General features: G+C 32.9%; 1 protein-coding gene across 1 annotated transcript in view; it reads right to left on the bottom strand.

Annotated features, from left to right (window-relative positions):
• The window catches only part of LOC108907913 (protein stum), a 28,262-nt gene extending 6,415 nt beyond the window's left edge, over positions 1-21,847 (bottom strand). Inside the window, exons 1-7 of the mRNA XM_018711752.1 lie at positions 21,696-21,847; positions 17,693-18,259; positions 16,665-17,629; positions 15,986-16,373; positions 2,120-2,500; positions 1,663-1,822; positions 1,310-1,436 (exon numbers count right to left, since the gene is read on the bottom strand). Of these exons, the coding sequence (XP_018567268.1) occupies positions 1,310-1,436; positions 1,663-1,822; positions 2,120-2,500; positions 15,986-16,373; positions 16,665-17,629; positions 17,693-18,259; positions 21,696-21,847 (2,740 nt within the window). The remainder of the gene's footprint in view (positions 1-1,309; positions 1,437-1,662; positions 1,823-2,119; positions 2,501-15,985; positions 16,374-16,664; positions 17,630-17,692; positions 18,260-21,695) is intronic.
• Positions 21,848-22,914: the final 1,067 nt, after the last annotated feature.

The raw sequence follows: 22,914 nt of genomic DNA, 5'->3' as shown, positions 1-22,914 counted from the left end.
GCTTGCTTGCTTGCTGGCTTGCTTGCTTGCTGGCTTGATTACGTACTTACTTGCTTGCTTGCTGGCTTGCTTACGACCTAGCTTGCTTGCTTGCATGCTTGCTTGCTGGCTTGCTTGCTTGAAAGCTTGCTTGCTAGCTTGCTTTCTTGCTTGCATGCTTGCTTGCTGATGATGATGATGATTGTAATAAATTGTAACGCCTTTATTTTTAAATGTTTATTTGCTAATTTTATACAAAGGAATGTCTGTCTAAAGCCGTACATCGAGATTTTTATCAGCTCTTTACAAACAAAAAGAAGAGCAAAAAGCAATGGCTCGCTGACAGAAATAGTACAACATATATACCAGGTTACTCAAAAGTATTTACATATATCATATATAACACATATAATATGCCTTAATTAGATTTTAAATTATTTGAATAAATAGTTTTATTGGCGGTATAATATTTGTAACTTAGGACTGAAATTTTATTTTTGCAAATATTTATTTAAGCTTAAACATTGATTATGTCTGACAAAATTACGTCGTAAATTTTACTCAATTTTTTGCAGTTTCATTGTGTTTGCTTGATATGTAATTAATGTGATCACAGAATTTTCCTTTTTTTATCTATACTGTCTAGAAATGATTCATGATTTGGTATTAATTTTAGTTATACCCAAACACACCAAACTTATTCAATTGATTAAGTATCTGATAAAAGGTGACGCCATCATCATACGAGTGGGTTAAAAAAATCTCAATTTAGTATCTTTTTCTATATCGGCGTTTTTTATCAATAAATAAATGAACTTTTTACGTTTGCGAAAATCAGATCAGATTTATAACAAACCTGATAAAAGTGCGAAAATATATTATTAATATAGAAAAGTAATTCTTTGATAATACACCCTGTATTATCAAAGATTTACTGATAAGTATCTACTTATACCTCGGGAGCACACAGGGGAGGACAAAATAACTACTATTTCCTATAATTTTTAATCCTGGAGATTTACGTTTAGTTAGTAAAAGTTATTTCCTAGTATTTACGAGTGTTGAAACAACTGAGTTCTTTTGGATGCAGATCGGGTGATCTAGGTCTTTATAAGAACTCGCCCCACCTTAACGAAGTGGTGCACAATCATGCATTTACCTCATTTTGAACACTTGCCTATGGTAACATTAACCAAAGGTGTTTTAATTTATTTTTAATATTTATCTCGATTCTCTTAAATTATTTCTAAAACAGTTGTTGCTGCCCTTGTATTAATTGTTTTATATGCTCCCGGAGTATTACATACTTACCGGACACCCTGTATATTACCTGTTCCGGGTGCAATGCAGTTCATAACCAAACAGAACCAAGCCAAACAAATTGGAAGAGCTGGTATGGCTCCCCTCATATGAGACGTCTGTTCTACCAAACTTATATCTATTTTTGATCTTGTATTCTGGAATAATGGATAAGACTAACAATTATAATTATTAGTGGTAAAATATTCGTCTTAAATAGTAATACCACCGATTTTACATCCAAAATTGGCACTTTATTGAGTCACAAACTAATTTTGAAAAATTTTATTCATTCATACAATTATTTTTGGAATATGCTAATTGCAATTTTCTAAATATTTATTTTTTCACAATACATGGGAGATTCTTAAGACAATTACTTACCTCTGGGGGAGGTACAGATGTAGGTGTTAAACTTTTCTTCTTACTATTTATGGAAGCTTTTCGACTAATAGAATCTTCTGAAGCCTTACCCTTGCAACACAAGTTGATGCAGAATATTGTTTTCAGGAAATCTTTACAACAATCTTTCGAACATTTAGACCTACAAAAATATAATCCGTTTATACTTAGTTTGAAATAGTCATATACGAGAAATATTTGGTATTTTTGACACGCCCCAAACTTTTTACTGAAACAATATTTCTTCATTTCTTCCATAAAGTCCCACGTAACATTTTCTTTAATGCATACCTACTACTCCGAATTGTTTTTCATAGTGGCAGAGAAATCTACTTAAGAGTTATTTTTGTATCGTCTTACCCCAAAAATTAAATTAATTTTCACTAAGCAAATAAATGTGGTTTATTCCCCTAGTACCTACAACAAATGAGTTACATACCTGGTGGGTTGTTCCTGCTGACTGCCAAGAATACTGTCCCTGCGCTCCACCCAACTGTCTTTCCTTTTTCCTTTAGGAAAACAACTCGTATCCGTAACTTTATGCTTATTACAACATTTCAATTTATCCCACAGTTTCGTCTTTTTGCCAGTTTCATCCTCAATGTTTATCACCACAGGTGACTGCGACTTCTTCTTGAGACAACCGAAGCATCCTTTAGGTTCCACTGGTACCTTGTCCTGGATTTCGGGACTAGATTCTTTCTTACAACACTTACAAGACATTTTGCTCTTGCAGTTGGAAAAAAACCTGCTGCAGGCATTTTTTGGAGGCGTTTCTTTTTCAGGCTCATTTGGCGGCGATGCCTGGTCAGGTGGTAGACTAAAAAAAATAATAGATAATTAAATTACTTAAACTTCCAACTTACGTACAAGATTTAGTTTTACTACTTGTAATAATAAGAGATGCGAGCTGATTTGATGACAACAAATGGCAAACCATTAGGTTATGAATTATTAACTGAAGATAAATATACAGTCAAATTGATCATGCATTAAAGGAGGACATTATTTACGTAGCTAATAGCTATTCCTTCAACTGATTTTAAGAAAATTTTGAGGTCAAAGCGAAAATATTGGGGTAAAGAACATGTAAGAATGCAATTTGTAACGAATATTATATTTATGGGAAAAAGACATTTATATTATTGGCAGTATTGTTAAAAGACATTATAATCATACATTACAATACAATTTTGTATTCGAATTAAGTTTTATTAAGTAGATGAGAAGTGATAATTTGATTTTTGCACGAAGGATTTACAGGTGCAGCGATAATAGTTAGGCGCTAAAAACAGAATAATTGCATGAGTTATATAAGTAGCGGTATTATTCGAGATACATTACACGAAAGCTGCTCACGTGAGTTCAAATAATTGTTGAAATAATTGTTTAAGTAAGTCATACAGCGGTGCCACTTAAAAATGCGAATAGTCACGCATTAGATTGTATCAGAAAAACTAAGAAGTTTTTACCTATACCCTCCATTTTCGAGATATCCATGGTCGTCGTGATCCTCATGCAAGGGCATAACGTAAATAAAAGTCATTTTGGCATAGGCGCGAACACAATTGCATTGAACTGATTAGTAAGAAGAAAGATTGTTGGGGTGAATGTTGCGAGTTCGATAAAAATTCTTACACTGAATTTCTTTCCTCAAAAAATTTTCGTGTCAACTGCCGTAATTACATATGCAGCATATATCGATTCGCATTTACATTTTTCCGCAGCGTTATATTAAATATGTGAGTTTATTTGGGCCTGTGGCAGTGCGACTGTATACATTTAATTGAAATGTTTATGTTTCATTTATCGTCCTTGAGATAAAACCAAAATATATCTTTTGCAGATCCCTAGATCGTATCACAAAATTCACTGGGTCTTATTATACCTACAGTGGTTTTTAAGTAACTGTAACAGTTGGTAAATAATTCAAATTGAAATTTTACTTTTAGAATTCGTTTTAATTTTGTTACTAGAAAATATCGTCACAGAAAACTTTTGCAACTGTTGTCTTTTTTAACCCCAGTGAAGGCTAATTTAATTCAAAGATTTTTTCTACCTACTTCAACATACATTTCATAAGATAGAAGGCTAAGAAAAATGATACTTATATGAATCTACAATAACGATTTCTAGGGACAAATGTAATGAGATTGTACAAGTGAATTTGACAAATATTTAATTGTTAAAAAAAATTATTCTAGATGTGAAATATATGCATGCTTATCAATATATATTAAAATTATCTTAGTAAAAGAAGAACTTTGTTTAAAAAACAATACAAGTATTTTTACAAAATACACGTCATATTTACTTTTATTGAAGCTAAACTACGTAAAACCAGTTCCTTTTGGATACAAAAAAGATTATAAATAATGTATTATTTTATAAACAAATTCATTTTCACGTAATATCGAATGTACTGAACTAAAGATAAAACATCTACAAAATATATCAATTTTCAGCACTCTACTCTCACAACAATGGTAGACATATATTTCATTGGTACCATTTATACTTATCGACTACGCTCACAGTTATAAGGGTCATATTTTATTAGGAAGCGATTCTAAAATGAGTTACTGTCACAAGCACTTTTATCCCGGTTTAAATTTTTATAATTGCAAAATATGCAATGTGCAAATTATTTTGTATTGTTAGCGTCGCGAGTTTCAACGTGTCAAGCGCCACTTTCACAACTTCAATGCGGCCAAGAACGACTTACATTATGGGCTGGACATAGTCCAAGCCTCGCCATGGGCGTGCCACATTCTAATATCCCTAATATCCACAACCCAAATTTTCAATTTAATTTTATTGCCTCTGAGTATAATGGGCGATTTGGTGCATTACCAAATGAATTTTAGATAAGATTTAAATTAGAGGAAACAAGAAAATTAATAGATATTCTGTCAATATTCAAAAGTTAGTTCAATTCAAATGTTCCAATTTTCCAAAACTAATAAAATTGATGTGATACTTTTTATAATTGATATGGGTCCTTCTTCAATAAAGTTCTTGTACCAAATAACACTGCGTCCCTAATAAAATTGCAATCCCGCCGTTTTGATCATTTTCAGAAAGTCCTATTTCTTAAAAACAGGTGAATCGAAGTACTATAAAAATTGTTAGTAGCTTTTTTCGAGTCTTTTATGACCAAAATTTATTTTGAAGTTTTACTTGGTCTAAATATGACTACTTTGGTCATTGGGAGATTTGTTTTTACTCCCAATAAATCAAGGAAAGTTGATATCGAATAAAAGAAAAATCTGCAGCCTAAAGAAAGGTGATTTGTACGTCAAGTACAGCATCTGTACTGCATTGCAAAAGAAAGTGACTTAAAAATTGTGCTATTAATATTTGTTATTATTTGGCAATTGATTTCAAATTTTTTTCAAACTTTTTGCGACATATTGTCTTGACATTGGGTCAAAGGGTGCTAAAATGACGCTAATGTATTAGTTTTTTACATTTAATAATAAAAAATAAACTTTGTCTTGTGGAAGTGATCGTGGCGCATTCGCCATTTTATCGAATCTGCCACTTTTTATTTGTGTTTATTTAAAACATTTATATATAAATTCTTCCGTCATTTCGTTATTCTTCTGCCCATAGGTGATTAGGAGATCAGATACTGAAATTTGAATAATTTTTATACAGGGTTAACACTGTTTAAAAATTTTAAACCCACATTCCTGATGATAAACGCATTAAAATCACATAGTTATTAAGCAAGAACAATTGCACCTGTGAAAATTAAGTAAAGAATGCATGGCAAACTACAAATTTTGTACAGAAGTCACGTGGTCTGACAACAATACAAATTGATATTGAGTAACTGAATCATGTTTATTAGACAATATTATTATTTTTTTAATGTACTAATAATTCTATTTGTAGATATGTTTACACTTTGGTATCCATAGCAAGAATAGCTCTTCCTTGTGCTGGTGTACAAATCGTAGTTGCTCGTATATCTAATAATTATTTGGTAATAAAATGATACGCCATTGAACAATCTGCACACGCCATTTTCTACTTGACTGCCACCCTACCAGACATTAGTCTCACGCAAACGTGTATTAAGAAAACCAACCCCCATAACCCGTTCCCTTGTTCTCCTTAATCACCCCTAACCTGCCTTAAAAATGCTTATACCGATATTGTCAGGGTTGGCCGTTTTTCTTTTGCTGTGTACTGATATGTTTGCTAAACAACAAATCACCCGTAAAATGGATTTAGTTATAGATAAGTGGGGTATTTACATTTCGTGTTGCTATTTTTGCACGTTATGTATTCCGAAAATTATACAGCAACCAAGTGGTTTTATTATAATTGTTGTGTGCAGCGTAAATATGAGCATTTTATAAATATGAGTTGATTAGTATTTAGGGGACATTCTTTGGTTGATACGTAGAAATCTGTATTTTTAATAAACGGTTCTATTTTTTTTTAATTTCAAAGCTCCATTAGGTCGCCAATAATTTGACAATAATAGAATTACAACATAACATTTATATCAAAATTGTTACTTATTTGTTATAAATATTTATATTGAATGTACACAGGACAATTATTGAGTGTTGATGTTCCAGTTGATTTCGGAATCATAATATTTGAATTTCTGGCAGTGTGAAAGTTTTGCGAAAACACACCATATCGTGTATGAATAGAAATGCGCTCATATTTGCAGGGTATCTTTAAGTTTTCGTTTTCTCATAACCCGTTATAATTTGTGTCGACAAAAAAGCCTTAGCTCTAAAAATTGACAACGAATTTCTTGTTAAAATAAATTACAGGTACTATGAAACCATCCACCGAAAGGCTTTGTTAATTTTCACAAAGCCGCACTTGAAAAAAGTGGTTCGTTTCACGTAACACAATAAACTTTAAATTAGCTTCACAAAATGCCCCACTACACCATTTTACCTCTAAAGTAGTAATTTATTTCTTTATTGCACATATGCTTGGAAAATCCTTTGTAGGTGATCATTAATCCTTCGACTCGACAACAGGATAATAATTTATTTTCTTGGAAATTATCTATGGCGCACCCGAAAAATAATATATAAATATGTTGCTTCACCTTGAACGTACGAAAAGTGTTGATTAATGATCACGTAATTTATTGGTTTAGCGTTACTTGGAAATTTGCAACGCTAATGATATGTTTATTAGAATTATGTAGTGGAACTAGGCACTAGAGTAAGGTTGGATTTTTTTTCTCAATTTATTTGGTATTTTGTGAAAAAATTAACAAAATTGGTGAAATAATGAGTTAAGGGTTATTTTCATGAAAATTGTTCTGCCTAATCAAAAATCTCACAATGAAGAAGGCAAATATGAAATACAAAAAACACCACTATACTAGGTGATCACCGAGATGTCCGAAATACTTCGTACATGAATTCTATGACTAATTTTAAGCAAAAATGATTCTATTTACTTTTTCGGCCAATGCTTCTTAAAATATCGGGGTTTGAAGTTACCAGATCATATGGTTAGTTGCCCAAGAGTAAATTACATTGTTGCGAGTAGAGAGCTAGGCAATTTAATAATTAGCAACTGCTGAGATTAAAAAAAATGTTAACTGTCACTTCGATAATTGTCGTCATTGACAGATTTTTGCGTCTTTTGTCTTTAATTTATTCAAATAAAGAATACGCGCCATGATTTTCGTGTACGTGTATAGCAACGGTAGAAGCAAACGTTCAATCGAACCTTCACAATTCTTCCATTAACAGGTGCGTTCCGTAAACCGAGTCGTGAAATAGTAGCTATACGAAGAAACAATGCTGCAGAAGTGCTAGAGCATGTTGAAAATAATCCTGGTACTAGTAAGAGAAGATGGATGGTGTAGCAATCATCTGGATATACTCTTTCAAGAACCCTTTTTTTGTGACGAACCTACAAGAGATGGATTCAACAATTTCCACAACGATCATGTGAGGGTAATCCAAAACCCTCATGCTATTCGAGAAACCCATTTTCAGAGGAGACACTTCTTCATTTCACTTCTACATTTCTTCGATGGAAATTTGAACAGCGAGATGTACCGGGCTTTTTTGGAGATTTATCTACCTCTACCACTTCAGGACATTCCTCTTCAAATCAGAGGGACGATGTTCTACACTGTTCCATTATGGAAGAGGTGTAACTAATTTCCTCAATGAAAAGTATCCAAATTGATGAGTAGATCGTGGTGGTCCTATTACTTGGCCACCGCGATCACCGGATCCCAACCCGTTGGATTTTTTTATGCTGGGACATGTGAAGACACCTACCATTTTTGCTTAAAATTAGGCCACCCTGTATATCGAGCGCTTCAAAATGTTGTTAAATGTTTCGAAATCTACCTGTCGTCTGAACTAAAAACAACTTCTCATTTTAATTGTGTTTAAGAGTTTAAAATTGTTTGTTTTTACCAGTTTCCATAGTTAGAGATATCATATGATGTTTATTCTATTATTTCAGAGAACAAAAATGTCGCTAAATAAAAGACAATTTCTAAATACAATAAAAACTGTCTTTTCTGTTCATAGTGATACTAGTGTTCTTAACACAAGTATATCTCTAGCTAAAGTGTGGCGATCTACAGCACGCTACAATACAAATGGCCCTAGATGGAGCTTGTTGAATAGCCGAAAGCGGCTTCTGTTCTACTATATTTACAGTCCGCCACATACACTTATTTTGGAGTAAATTTGCAATGTAAATAAGCATCGATTTCGAGTGCATCATACCTTTATACTTAGTTTTATGGTTTTATAATCTAGGGGTTATTTTTCGATCCCTACAATTTTGTACACCCCTAGATCAATTTACCGTGGAGAGTGGGGTAAAAGTGGACAAATTACATTACATTCGTCATATCGGTTGACGATTCCCAAATTTACTTAATATTAATCGTACACATTACACATCAGTCTATCACACATCACATCAGTGTGATTTATTTATTGTGTGTGATTTATTGATGTAATTTATTAAATCCTGCTGATATAGATAGATTAGCTTACCACATAAAGGCCACTTGTAAAGCTTCATGGCAGTAAAAAATAGATCATTAATTTTCGGACCATAGACCACTGGTAAAGTGTGTGTCTATTTTTCTTGTGGTAGTTTAGCTGAATATCTACTAGCACATACGAACGGTTAGATAAAATTGACGTGCGACCGAAACTACCCCAATCCGATTTTATGGAAGATTGTGGGTAGTCTTGGCTTGTTCGAGGCGGTTGCGAGGGTTCAGGTGGGTCGTGATCATCATATTTGTGATCAGCACCCTCAAAACTGGGGAAGAGAGATATAGAATTCATCGCTGGGATCGTAAATTAAAAAAGGGGTGGTTTTTGCGCAGGGTTAGAAATTTAACGGACCTTAAATTCGGATTCAGCACCCTCTAAAGTAGGGGGAAGGCTTGCTTTCGTAGTTGCAATAAGTACATTCCAAAATAAACCGTTTTTGTATTCTTTCACTACATTACTTTTTCTATCCCTTATATTACCAGAGCTACGAAAAAATCTGTCTTAAGCGTATATGTATTGGTTCTAAAAAAAATGGTAAATATGCGCTTCAAATCAGCTGGATAAAAGTTCGTTCTAACTATTTCCTTAATAAATATCCCTAATCAAACTTATACTTATTTAAAATTTTCGTAGTCTGCTTTGAATCATTAAATGACTGGAATATGTCTCCTTCGCATCTTCAGGAGGGCTATCACAATAAATATCTTTCAACATGGCACTTAAATGATTATGCGATTTATTAATAACTAGGTTCAGCATAACATTGGATATAGACAACTCGAACAACTTCTTGATCAGCATAATCATTATTCAAAACGCCCTCTTTACTTCCTCACATTACGATATATTAAGGACCCATTTACATTATTTCAGGCTACATGTTAATGAATTATTCAGTGACTTAAATTATGTTTAAATAGTTACCCATGATCGAAATTCTTACTGAAAGACCAACAAGATTGTTGCCAATATTTTTACAGAACAGTTGCAATGATTATATTTATTGAAAAAAATAATTAATAAGGAATCATTATTAATGGAAAATATTCTGGAATTCAGCATTCGCTTATCTTTGGAATAGAACCAAATGCAACAGTGTTAGTTCACCAAAACGATGCGTAAATTGGCGAAATAGGTAAAATAGGAATAGGTCGATGATATTTTTGTGTAATATGATGGTACAATATTGTGATTCAGACTTACTTAGAGAATTAGGTGTTTATTGACGATAGATTCCGATTTATATTGCCAACTATAAGTACTTTAAACAGAGGAAGAGTAATTTTCAAAATTTAAATAATCACCCTGTAACTGTATTCAAAACTTTGAAATATAAATATGTATGGACATATGGCATTACTTTATTTGGACACATATTTTTTTAGTAGATTTTTACAAAAATACCTTTGGTATAAATAATCATTTAACTCATTTCATAGAACAAAATTTATAAATATAATTATTTATATTAATATATAATATAAATAATTTATAAAGTGTCCAGTTTCAAATTGAATGCATATTGAACTGACCCTTGCACTATGTCCATCTCACTCAGTCTTTCTGTAAACTGGTGGACTGATTCAGTCACTGTTCCCGATTCTTCTACTGGTTGTTTAATTCTAATGCAGTCAGCATTTTTGTAAAGAATATTTAATTGATTTTTCTCTCTGTTTTAACTCCACAGCAGCCAAGCGAGTAGCCCGAGAAAATAATATATATTTTTTTAATAGTTGTTTTTGGTACTTTCGACAGGAAACGTGACAATATAAAAAACAAATGTAATGAAATTCAACAGAACTGCTGCTCTTAAACCATTCTCCCAAAACTATAGCGAAAGTAAGGAGAATATATGCAGTCCGTACTATATTTGTTGAGATAGAATTTCAAGAAAAGATCAAAAGAATGAGCCCATAAAGTTCTATTATAGGAACTACTGTAATAATTATATAATATATTAATAACCACTGCACGGGTGTGCCTTGTAATTTTCATTAGAGAAAACTATCTTAAAATAATTATACACATTAAACAGGATACTCTTCGACTGGGAATTAAATACCTTTCCTTTATATCTTCTCTCATTCTATCTCAACAAATATCGTACGGACTGTAGGCATTTATCATACAATTAAATGGCAAAAAATGCTAAGATAATGATTCAAAAAATTCTTAAAAATGGAAAAGTTACCATGGATTTTCTAACATTCGATTCTTCTTTTTTTTCAAAATATTTCGAAAATGGAAAAGTTAGTTTGATAAGTATAAGGTATTAGATTTAGGGAAAAAAGAAGCCTAGTGTACTTAGCAAAATTTTCAGTATTTTTTTAACTTTGAGAATTTCCTTTCAAAACTTGAACGTACTGTATAAAAACACGTGTATTGAATGCGGCAAAACAGCTAAAATTATGGGCACCATAAAATGATACATCTATTAATTAAAATTCGACAATCTTTTAAGTAAAATTCGACAAATTCTATTAAAAAAAGTCGTTGATAACAGTATATTGCTCAACAAACAAACCATGTGAAAACTGCAACTCATTCGGCCAATTTAGCAAAATCTGAGTTAAGGTACATTAAACAAAGGCATACATGACAAACACTGCGGCAAATTCGTGCGGCGTAGCTAAAATCGAGACATTGTCCATCTGACATGCTGAGAACGTTTTGTGAACCCGCATTTCTTGAGTATGACTTTCATTTTGTTCACCCCTGTTCGTCGCGTGACTCCTGGCAGTTCTTACAATACTGACCAGTCACGTGACTTACCGCGCGCCTTAACTCTTTTACCTTTAAGATTTGAATATGTTTACATTTTCATAAAGAATAATATTTTATTTGGATATATCGTTGGAAGTAATGTAATGCAAAAGAAATAAAGAGCACATAATTCCTAATACCGTAAACACAGAAATTTGTAAGTTCTTATCCAGATGTGGCGCACAAAAATTGGAGGAAAAGGAATTGCTGAAAGTAGAGTATGTTTTACAATGAACTTCGCCTTCTGTATATGATTGTCACTATTTTTTCAAACTTGGATATAATTTATCAAACAAATTTAAGTTAATCCTACGGCAAAACTTTTCCCAACAAAAATTCATTGTTATTTACCCAATTACTTTTTCTTTTTTGTGAGAGAATAATTTTTATATGGGAGGATAACAAAATAATGTCAAAAACTTTTTGTAAGTGTTCTTAGAATTATTGTTGATTCAGTCATATGTAGACATCAGAAACTTTGTGACGACAATCAAGTTAATAAACAGTAGTATCTCTATTGTGCTGGTAAGCGGCGAAATCTGTGGTCAATCCGTGTGCCGCTTTATGCTCACGATACACAATGCTATTGACTGCCATAAAAACACTTGCCATACACTCGAGCAAAGCATAAAACTCACTCACACGTACAATGTCCCTCAGCAAAGAGCCTGGACGACAGGACAACAGGGCAAGCATTAGGGTGCTGTTAGATACGTATTGAATAAATTGATCGATGCGAAGCTTAAGATCAGAGGCAGAGATGTACATGTTCTTGTAACTATAATGACGTTGATTGTGGATTACTAAAAGTAGTTGATGTATTAGTAAAAATAGCATGTATTAAAAACTTCAACTATTTTAGACATGCGTATGTGGCCTCGGTAAATGTTGAACGGTCAATTTCGTTTCTGAAATGGGTAAGTTTTTACTAATATCTTTTGTGTACGTCATTTATATTTAATATCCACAATATCTTTTTAAACATTTTTAAAAACAATAGTTATAAGTCAAATCATCTTTTTTTTCAAAGGTATGAAGTTAATTCAAACTAATTTTTTTAAATTTTAACAAACGAAGCCAAAAGTTTGATATTTATATATTTTTCTGTCAATATGTACACGAGATGAGAATCTGCTTGATGAAACAATTCCAATACTCCAGTCGGCAGAGGCCGAAAAGTTACTGTTGGTGACATTTTTTTGATAACTCGGAAATAACAACACAGGAATACTTTAAATGATGAGTACAATAACAGGCTAATTTGCAGACAAAGTATTTTATCAGGAAAAAAGTTATTAACTATTCAATAGTGAAAAAAATTTTTTTAGTGATTTCTTTAAATAACTCAGCGGGATGACTTTGTACGAAAAAATGCTTAGGACATGATCTTGTTCGTAATAAGAATAGCTACAAAATGGCGGTGGTCCGATTACGAAATTTGCAATAACAAAGACGTGAGATTGAAAAAACGGTATAAAACGTCAATTTTTTAAAGTTGCTGTAAAAATGTCAATTATAAACAAAAAGTGATAAAACTTTCGAAAACTATAGTTCAATATATATACAATAATGAGGCTAAAGCCGAAAATCAGGAGAGCAAAACTTTTTGTTCTATAAGGTGTTANAGGTATTAAGTTAATTCAAACTCATTTTTTTTAATCTTAACAAACGAAGCCAAAAGTTTGATATTTATATATTTTTCTGTCAATATGTACACGAGATGAGAATCTGCTTGATGAAACAATTCCAATACTCCAGTCGGCAGAGGCCGAAAAGTTACTATTGGTGACATTTTCTTGATAACTTGGAAATAACTACACAGGAACACTTTAAATGATGAGTACAATAACAGGCTAATTTGCTGACAAAGTATTTTATCAGGAAAAAAAGTTATTAACAATTTAATCGTGAAAAAATATTTTTTTAGTAGTTTTCTTTAAATAACTCAGCGGGATGACTTTGTACGAAAAAATGCTTAGGACATGATTTTGTTCGTAATAAAAATAGCTACAAAATGGTGGTGCTCCGATTACGAAATTTGCAATAACAAAGCCGTGTGATTGAAAAAACGGTATAAAACGCCAATTTTTTTAAGTTGCTGTAAAAATGTCAATTATAAACAAAAAATGATAAAACTTTCGAAAACTATAGTTCAATATATATATACAATAATGACGCTAAAGCCGAAAATCAGGAGAGCAAAATTTTTTGTTCTATAAGGTTTTATACATCCATCGGCATCTGAAACTCGAAACTTTGCCAAATTTGGTCGAAGCTTTGCCGACACTTGAAATTTGGTATACACATAGTGTAAATATGCAGAAACCAAAAGCAATTTGCAAAATTCAAGTATCTTCATTTTTGCAGTTTTGGTAAGGTTTTATACGTCATCCTAGTTTTATACGTCATCGTTTTTTTTAATTTTTGGACGTATATTTATGTATATTTATAAAATATTCCATTACGGTAGATTAATCAGCACAATTATCTATGGTTCCTAGCAAAATTGCACAGTTTTTGAAACTAGAACATCCTGAAACATATACAGGTCATTCATTCCGAAGAACATCGGCAACATTACTGGCTAATACAGGAGTTGATGTATTAGCAATCAAGAGACGTGATGGGTGGAAATCAGTCACAATTGCAGAAAGTTGTGTTGCTGACAGTTTAAGTAACAAAAGTGAAATAGCCAACAGGATTTTTTACAATGACAACTACAGGTTCTAGTAGTACGTCGCATCATGCTGTTTTAATGGATCAGTCAAATAATATTGAATCTTCGATGACTGAAATGGAGCGATAAAATCATTTTGAGAAAAATATGACAATTAGTAAACGCGAGGGGAATAATAATAATTATCCAGATTTTATAAATGTTACTAAATGTAATAACTATACAATTCATATAAATATTCATTCATAATAATTAATAAAATGCGTAATGTTCATTAAATATTTATAACTCGAAATCGTTTTTTTCCCTAGGGAGGTAAGTTACCCACTTCTACGGTAAAATCCACTTACATGTGGGAGCAGATAAACAATATATTTATATTAAATAGTTGTTTTCGTACACTGTTTTGCATTTCTATAACACGAAATTATTACTTACAAGTAGGAAAATCAGTTCCGATAACTCAAAAACTTACATTAAAAAGTCGTTTCCGTTCCCATAACGATCTAGGAAGCTAACATATACTGGTGACATATATTTCATTCCGACAAATTTGCATGAATAGGCCTGATACCATTATGATATGGTAATTTACACCTTACGTATTTCATTGAACTTCCTTTACGGCATATATTTAGGAACCTTCTTTTTCATTTGAAACACTAAGGGTGCTTCGTAGTATTTCCAACTAACAGACATTGTTGTTAAATACATAGTTACAAGTGTACTTATAAAAAATGTGCATATCTGTCGGTTACCACAAACCGCGATCGCTGCAAAAAGTCACCCGTCAGTGCGTTGGTCTTAAGCTACCTACTTCATCTTGCCTAATTAAAATTTTCATAGTCTAATAAGTACCTCCGTTGCCTCGGAACAGATATACAATCTCGATAATTATATTTTCACAGTCGTACTATTCTAAATGGCAAAAAGAAAATTTAAATCAACACGGAACGAATAATACGACAAACGGACGTCGGTGAATTTCACACCGGTTCCAGCCAAAATTATTGGCCGCTAATTTTAACTTCTATTGGGGTTAGTGGTCCATCGGAACAAAGAAATCTATAATTCGGTTTGGTCGGATGTAAACGTGCGTGTAAAAAACACTGATAGTGACCTAGCATGAATAAAGTAAAGGTCGTAATGTTATATTTCCGTCTTGTAGTACCAATAAGTATGTTACAATTAGTAACTAATGATAAAAATTAATGTGAACCAAATTGGAGAAGTGGCGTTGCTTTAATGTAAATCGCGAGGTTTGGTAGTGCCTACTTTTGTTAGAAGTGAAATGAGCTGTTATTTTTTATAAATTTTTCCCACATAATTCTGAACATAATATAAAGCGTGTCACAAAAAGTAACTCGTTTCATTTAGGTTCATTCGGGCGTTTCTTCTACCGAAAATTTTACGTAATTTACGCAGAATCTCAGCTACACACTCTCCGTACTTGTAATGAATTTTAACAATCTTCCAATTTACAATCCGACAATTTCCTTCCTTACTCTATATAAATTTAACAGAAACATATAATCTAATATAACTATTACCACCTACCTTGTCCTTTGACTGCCAGTAATATTTATTTACAATGAAATATGCGCCAAAAGGAGTATCATAATTGAAATATAGAAATGTGACAAACAGAAAAATACGCAGTCACCATGCTAGTAAAAATGAACCAATTCTAGTATTAATAATAAAAAAACAACGACTTTGCGGCTAAAAATAGCGTGCGATAAAATGATTTCACTTTATTAGTTTCGTGAAGGTTGATCTTGGGCCGATAAAACAACACTGAAACGAAACTGTGAGTAATCAGCTAATCAAAACTTACCTCGGTCTTTCGTTCAGTCCATTAGAAACACTAACTGGCGGCCTTATGTTACCGCTTTGCACCTCGACATCGGTAGGCTTCTCCTTAACGGTTATCCTGATTGGCTTAACATCAGCCGCGACCACGGTCCTGGCCTCTATGATCCTGTCGTTCACGCTTTTCTGGATCGAATTGCCTGACAGATGCTCTGGAGAGATCAGCCTGTTCATATTTTTCTGGACTTCCATTTCCAGAGCCTTCGCACTAATTATCCCAGCGTGGGTTAAATGATTTGTATGGTTATTTCCACGATCATTTATCTTAATTTGGGTAATCACTTTGTGCTCTGGTTTGTGAGACAGCGGCTCAACTATCGGTAGAGCAGTGGTGGCATTTTTAGTGTCTAAAGCTACATTATTTATTTTATTTTGCTCCGGGTTTATTACCTTGTTGTTGCCAGCATTTGTTTCCTTACTATGATCTGCATTGGTTCTATTTTGATCTGCATTAGACCCTCTGTTATTATCTGCATCAGCTACTTTATTTTGGTCTTTATCAGTTACTTTACTAAGGCTTAGATCACTTGCTGAGTTAGTTACTTTATTAAGTTCTGCGGTAGAAGTTTTACCGGTGTCATTGTGCTCAATTTTTGAAAGTGCTGTTGTGATACTTCTAATATCAGGAACTGTGTTTCCTTTACCAGTTTCACTGGCCATAGAAATAACTGCATTTGCTGCTGGAGATAGTCGGGAAAAACCGTGATCCTTAATAACAGTCTGAGTATTCAAGACTGTATCGTTCATCCTGTTCATGGCATTAGAAACGCTTGTAGCGCTTAGTACCCTACCGTCGACTATGGGGGAGACTTGCTTGGACCTTTCTGGTTTAGGAATAGCGTTAACGGTCGCATCTATTTTTAACGGTTGCGTTACGGTGGTGGTTGTACTTGAAACGACTGTTGTCGTTGATGGTAATATATCAGCTAGCTTTACACAGCTTTCAGTCCTTTTTATCTGCTTTCCTTCGCCGTTGCTATCTGCTGTTTCCTTGATATCGTATGAAGTATCTGTATCAGAAGTTATGTCGGTATTTTTGTAATTATTTCTGGTATTGCCTTTTGCAGGAGAACTGTTTCTGCTGCGTTTTCCATTTTCATTTAACCCTTGCAGTTTAGGTTCATCCTTTTTTGGCGACGGTCTACGATCTTCCTTCTTTGGTGACTGTAGGACTTTGTTTTCTTCACCATTTTCTTTTCCAACCTTACTAGTGGAGTTATTACTAGACTTATTTATAGTGTTACTACTATTGTTATTCGTCTTAGTACTATTTTTATTACTCGCTCTATTTACTACACTGTCACCAGTTACATTATTGTTAATATTATTGCTCTTGTTGTCAGTTTTTTGTATTAAGTTTAACCTAGAGTTTGTCCTTAATCTGTTAACACTTTCCTTTCGATTTAAACTAGGTTTAGTTTTCGTGTCTTTAACTACGTCTGATTCTTCCGATTGTTCACTTAGCACTTGAGGTTTTGGAGGCACTTTTGGTTTAGGTTTAACATAACTATTGACTTTAGCTTGAACGTTTTTATATTTAACCGGAATTCTAGTAGGAGATGTGGGATCTTTCGTGGGACTAGCTTCCCTGCTTGTATTCCTCGATTGGCTTCTAGATTGGCTTCGAGACTGTACCCGTGAAGTGACCCTGGCAGAATTTTTTACTGAAGGCGGTTTATGCGCAACGGATGAAGGAGTCCTAGTCGGTGAAGATCTTCTACTTGGCGGAGTGCTACGACTTTTTGGTATTCTTGAAGGGGAAGACAACGATTGACTTGGTTCCGGGGAACTGCCAGCTATCGGCGATAGTTTCTGGAAAGCTGGAGTCTTGCTTTGTACATTCTTTCTTGGACTTGGGGGTGGCCTATTTGTGTTCCTTTTCGGTTCTAAGTTGGTCAAACTTTGGCTTAACTTACTCTCAAGTTTTCTTTTCGTTGGGGAAGAATCATAATGGAAAACTTTGTCTCCAAACGCTGCTGAGCTCCCCTTTCTTTTAAGTTTTGGTATTCTTGAAACGTGCTGGGGAGACAGATTTGTGGGCGTAAGCCTTGCATCCTCTGGTGGAGGGGGTGTTGGACTGGGGGATGCAAATCTCGATCCGGATGGATTGAACCCTCGTCCTCGAAAAGGGCTGATTCTTCCAGTAGGCGAGGGGCTTCTAGAGTTTGCTCTGCTGGAATCCACTTCGCCGATTATCGCGAATGCTTTATTCTTTTGCCTCCTCGTGGACGGAGTCAATCTAGAAGATAAAAGAGGTATTAGTTAAGAGAACTAAGTGGATAACTATATTAGTTTCTTTTGTTTGCACACGTGCAATCTATATCGTGAAAAATATTTCAGAGCAACGCATTCCAAAATGATCATCCAAAAATCATTACCAGCTTTTGCGTAAAAAATATTTACCTCGATCGCTCCTGGCGGCTAGATTAAAAAAGAAAATTCATTTAAAGCTTTAAAGGTAACTAGGTAACTAGGTAAAATCTAAAATCATTACGATTCAGAGAAAGTCGTTACAAATTTTTCTAATATCTACATCTAATCTACTTAAATATAGAAAGTTTTTGATCTGGAATAATTACATGTGTGAATATGCACTACAATTAATTAATAAATGCTACAGTACAATAGGTATTACTTTAAAAAATGTATGTTGAATTTGTTTACACATAGCAATATTACCACTGTCTCATAGAATATGACAATTGCTAAGTAAAATTATATTACTTGACTTAAATATTTTTAAGTACCTACAAAGTGCAGCGATTCCATTTGTTAATTTTTTTTGCTTATGCTTAGTAACATATATTTGAACCTCACCTTCGTGAAACTGACACCATGAAGATAAATTTTAAACCTTTTAAAAAATGTATGTTCCTTTTAAAAAATGAAGGTGGTAGACAATATTTTTTATGTAACTAAATATTTTCAAAGGTCGAAATGATGCACGTATTTGACAAGTAATGTAAAAGCTAATCACTAATCAGTTTTGTGAAATAGAATTTAAAAAACATTTCGTAGTACTTCAAAGTTTCTACCAGTTTAGCAAATCGCTTTCATATCTTAATACAGAAGCTAAATATAAGCGAGATTTCCATGAATTTTTCCATATGCATGCGTCTTGAACTCGACTTGCTCGTAGTAGGTATCGTGTGCAATATACAGTCATGCTACCTACACCAAGCGGTGAAAAGTTCAATTTAAAAACTCATTTTTCGCTGTTTCACATTCGCATTTGTATTACAAATACAAATCAACAGTCAGAGGAATTGAAACAGTTTCTCGTCATGGGACGCAAAATTTGATCAACTAGCACGGCTTTGATTTCATCATTTCATCATGTCTCACGGAAATGAAGAGTTTTAGGACTAAAATCTATCCTTATTTTGACAGATTGAAATATTTCCTAATTTTTTTGTAGCATTCTGTTATTATTTCTTTGTTACTTTTCCATATTTTGTATATTTAACATAAAACTGTTTTTTCCTTCAAATGTTGATTCTTCCATATAATTCTATTACTTAGTGAACTGCTCTGTCATTTTTAACATGACATTTAACTTTCAGCATAACTTAAAGTGGATTATTTTTAATAGTTAGAAAAAATTGAACACCCCAATTCTGTTTGTGTTGGGTTACTTATTCTATAACAATCTATTTTAAGGACAATACAATAAAAAAACTGTGCTATTAATAACAGTGTCAATATCAATTGTTTACTCCTGTCGTCAAATGGAAATCGGTGACAGAAACCACTAGTATGACTTGAGCTATTTATTTCTTGCAAACAATACCTCTAATCCTAGTAATGTAACACACTATATAGGTAACGCTGGGTTCTAAATTAATTTGGTATCGTAAATATAAAAGGTTGTTGTCCTTTGTATTATATTCGCAGGACTGGTCTTTATCTATGAAAACTTTAAGTAATACGATAAGATATAAATATGTTAAAAAGCAGATAATAGTAATTTGTGAGTAATTCCTTGAAATGGGCGTTAAATATTCAACGATTCATTCAGCAACGTGAAAAATTCTGGGAACTGATTGAATGAATTCAGGAACTAAAACATTTGAATTTAATTTGTTAAAAAGATATGTCACGTTTCTATGAACATTACGTGAATCCTACGAATTTAGAAAAGCAACTTAAAACGATATGCGTTGAGTAAAGTATATTTAAAACACCTATGATTGTGATTATGATTTTTTTTAAACAGTTATTTTAAAAATTATGTTGTTATATTTTGTTATAGTAAAAACTAATATTATTCAAGAAATAATAGGGTACTCAGGAAAAAGCAATTATATAAATGCTAAAAGAGCATCGTAAACTAATTTGTTTTAGTCATTGGACAGCATACAAGTTAACCAAAAGATGAGGTAAATGACTCTTAGACTAAAGAGTGTTCTTAGTATATTTTAAGAATTGTCGAAAATAAAAGAACATAGACTCCAATCGTTTAACGAAAGAATTCACTTTCTGTTCAGTTCAGTACAACCAAAACAAAACATACGGAATGTGGCAAAAAATTCTTACTGGATGTAACATAACTTTTGAGAGAGTATAAATTTGGCGGTAATAAAATAGTATTTACGTCAAATAGTTATTCAAAACTAGTACCTATTAAAATGTTAGAAAAAATTACTAAACACCAAGCGAAAGCATAATCTAAGTTTGAAAGGACGGTAACTATTATTTACATGAAAAAAGTAATTAAATAGCAGATTTAAGAATGATAAAAAAAATCGAAATTAATTTCCGTTTTAAACTACCATATCTTGATAATTTTAAATGACAATTCCTATCCATTTTGAAAGATTTCGTAGCATATTACGCTGAAAAGTTACGTTTTTTCTTATAGTAAGTATGTATTATAAACAAGTTTTAAATATTCAAAACACTGGTAAAAATTATAAATCATAATTGCCTTACTGCAATTTGATATTTTGAAGTTTAGTAACTCAAAATTATGACGGAGTTTTATGGAAAAATTGCTGAAGATGAATATTTTACAATGAATGGCAATGAATGACACCTAAAATTTCTTATTTTGGAAACCATTATTTCGTAGAATTTCTCAATGGAATAAGGTTCGTTATTTCCAGATATTAACGTAGCTAATAGTCAACTTTAAAGATAAAACAGACAATCAACAAACTAGCTGTAGAAAGCGAAATGAATGATAGTTAAATTGTACACGTTAACAATGTAATGTACTGTCTAAATAGTTCTAGTTACAGGGATTTTTGAACATTGCATTTCTTAACTTAAATATACTTGAAATACTTTGGAAAACTAATAAAATAATTAATATACTATTCAGGTACTTAGAAATTCATTTACATTAATGTACAGGTCATCAAATATAGGAAAAGCCCTAAAAAACATTAAATTAGTATCAATAGATGTACATTTGCATATTTTATTGCATCATGTTTCAGTGTAGTTGATATTTATCCAAATTCATAACCCGCAACAATATACAAATGATTCTCGAAAGGTAAGCGATACCTATGTCCACTGCGCATCAGTAGGCGCGGCAAAACGAGAACTACTATATGTTATGACCCGTAACTATTGTTATGATGAATACATTCAACACAAATACATTTTATAAATACATAACTACCTTATTTACATATATACAGAGATTAAGTGGCAAGAAATAGTTTTACCTGTATGGCTCCGGTGCAGGGGGTGGATCAGGAGGGTTGTCGTCCGGCGGTAGAACCGTGAAGGCCCCTGGAGCGATGTACCTAAGCTGCAATTCATCCTCGAACTGCTTCCCCGCTCTTGGCTGAGCAATCTTATGCTCTGGAGATCGCATCCTTTTCTAAGGTAATAGTCAAGGTATTCGTTTCGACATTGTTTTGATTTCATGCCATCCAGATTCCGCTAGGAGCATCCACTATCCAAATACTGAAAAAGGAAAAGTACAGGATAATCGGTATATATTTGGAAAAGAAACGGTGAACATATTCAAATAACACACTGAATATTTCATTGGCATATGTACAAATGTCCGCCAGATATTTTAGATGGAGTAAATGATGAAAATTATTTTCCGCATCTCCGTTTTTCTATGATTCGTGTTGCTAGGTACCATAGACAAGTAGGTACCATATGACGCGCGCATAGGTTTAAAGAAAAAAGTGTTTCGTAATAGTCCCTTACTACTTATTGATAGCCAGCCAGTTCATTTATCTGTATCACATGTGCAGGTCCTATCTGTTTTTTGCCTTGTGTAGTGTATTTATGCATAAGAAATAACTTCCATGAATCCGAGACCAAACATATGGAAGGAAAATATTATGATAACTATACATTTCAGAAGGTAAAATGGTATTTTATTAAAACGTTATCTTTTAGCCGTCCTTGACCTAATTTGCTAGCTCGCAAACGATGGTACATGCAGAGCAGGGTTTTTTGACTGTTTGAAATGCAAATTCCACCTTAAGTCGAAAGTCTAGCTAGTTATATTGTAGTTGTTTTAACTAGTTTGCTACTCCCGCCGCATTTTTTTTCATCCACAGCGCAATTGGTGACAAAATGAACTGGCTGGTTATCAACAAATAGTAACAGACTGTTACGGAACACTTTTTTCTTTAAACCTGTGCGCGAGTCATGTGTAAGTGGCACCACCAGACAAGTAAAGGATATAGCTCAAGGAAGTGTAAAGAATTTGCGTCAAAAATTATTATTTAAAATTAAATTTTAACTATATCTATATGTATATTCCAAAAAAAACTATGTATTGCACTAAAATTTGGTACAGGTAAATTTTGATAGTACTTAATACATCTGTGTTGTTTGTTTTTAATCATCTACTAGAGGGCGCCACTATCACTACCAGGGACATTTTTTGAGAACTTATTTGAGGTTAGGTTTTGACTG

This window comes from Anoplophora glabripennis, unplaced genomic scaffold (assembly GCF_000390285.2).
Source record: "Anoplophora glabripennis isolate ALB-LARVAE unplaced genomic scaffold, Agla_2.0 scaffold78, whole genome shotgun sequence".
NCBI lineage: Eukaryota > Metazoa > Arthropoda > Insecta > Coleoptera > Cerambycidae > Anoplophora > Anoplophora glabripennis.
The sequence above is the reverse complement of the archived record's forward strand: the minus strand, read 5'-3'. Positions and strand labels throughout refer to the sequence as shown.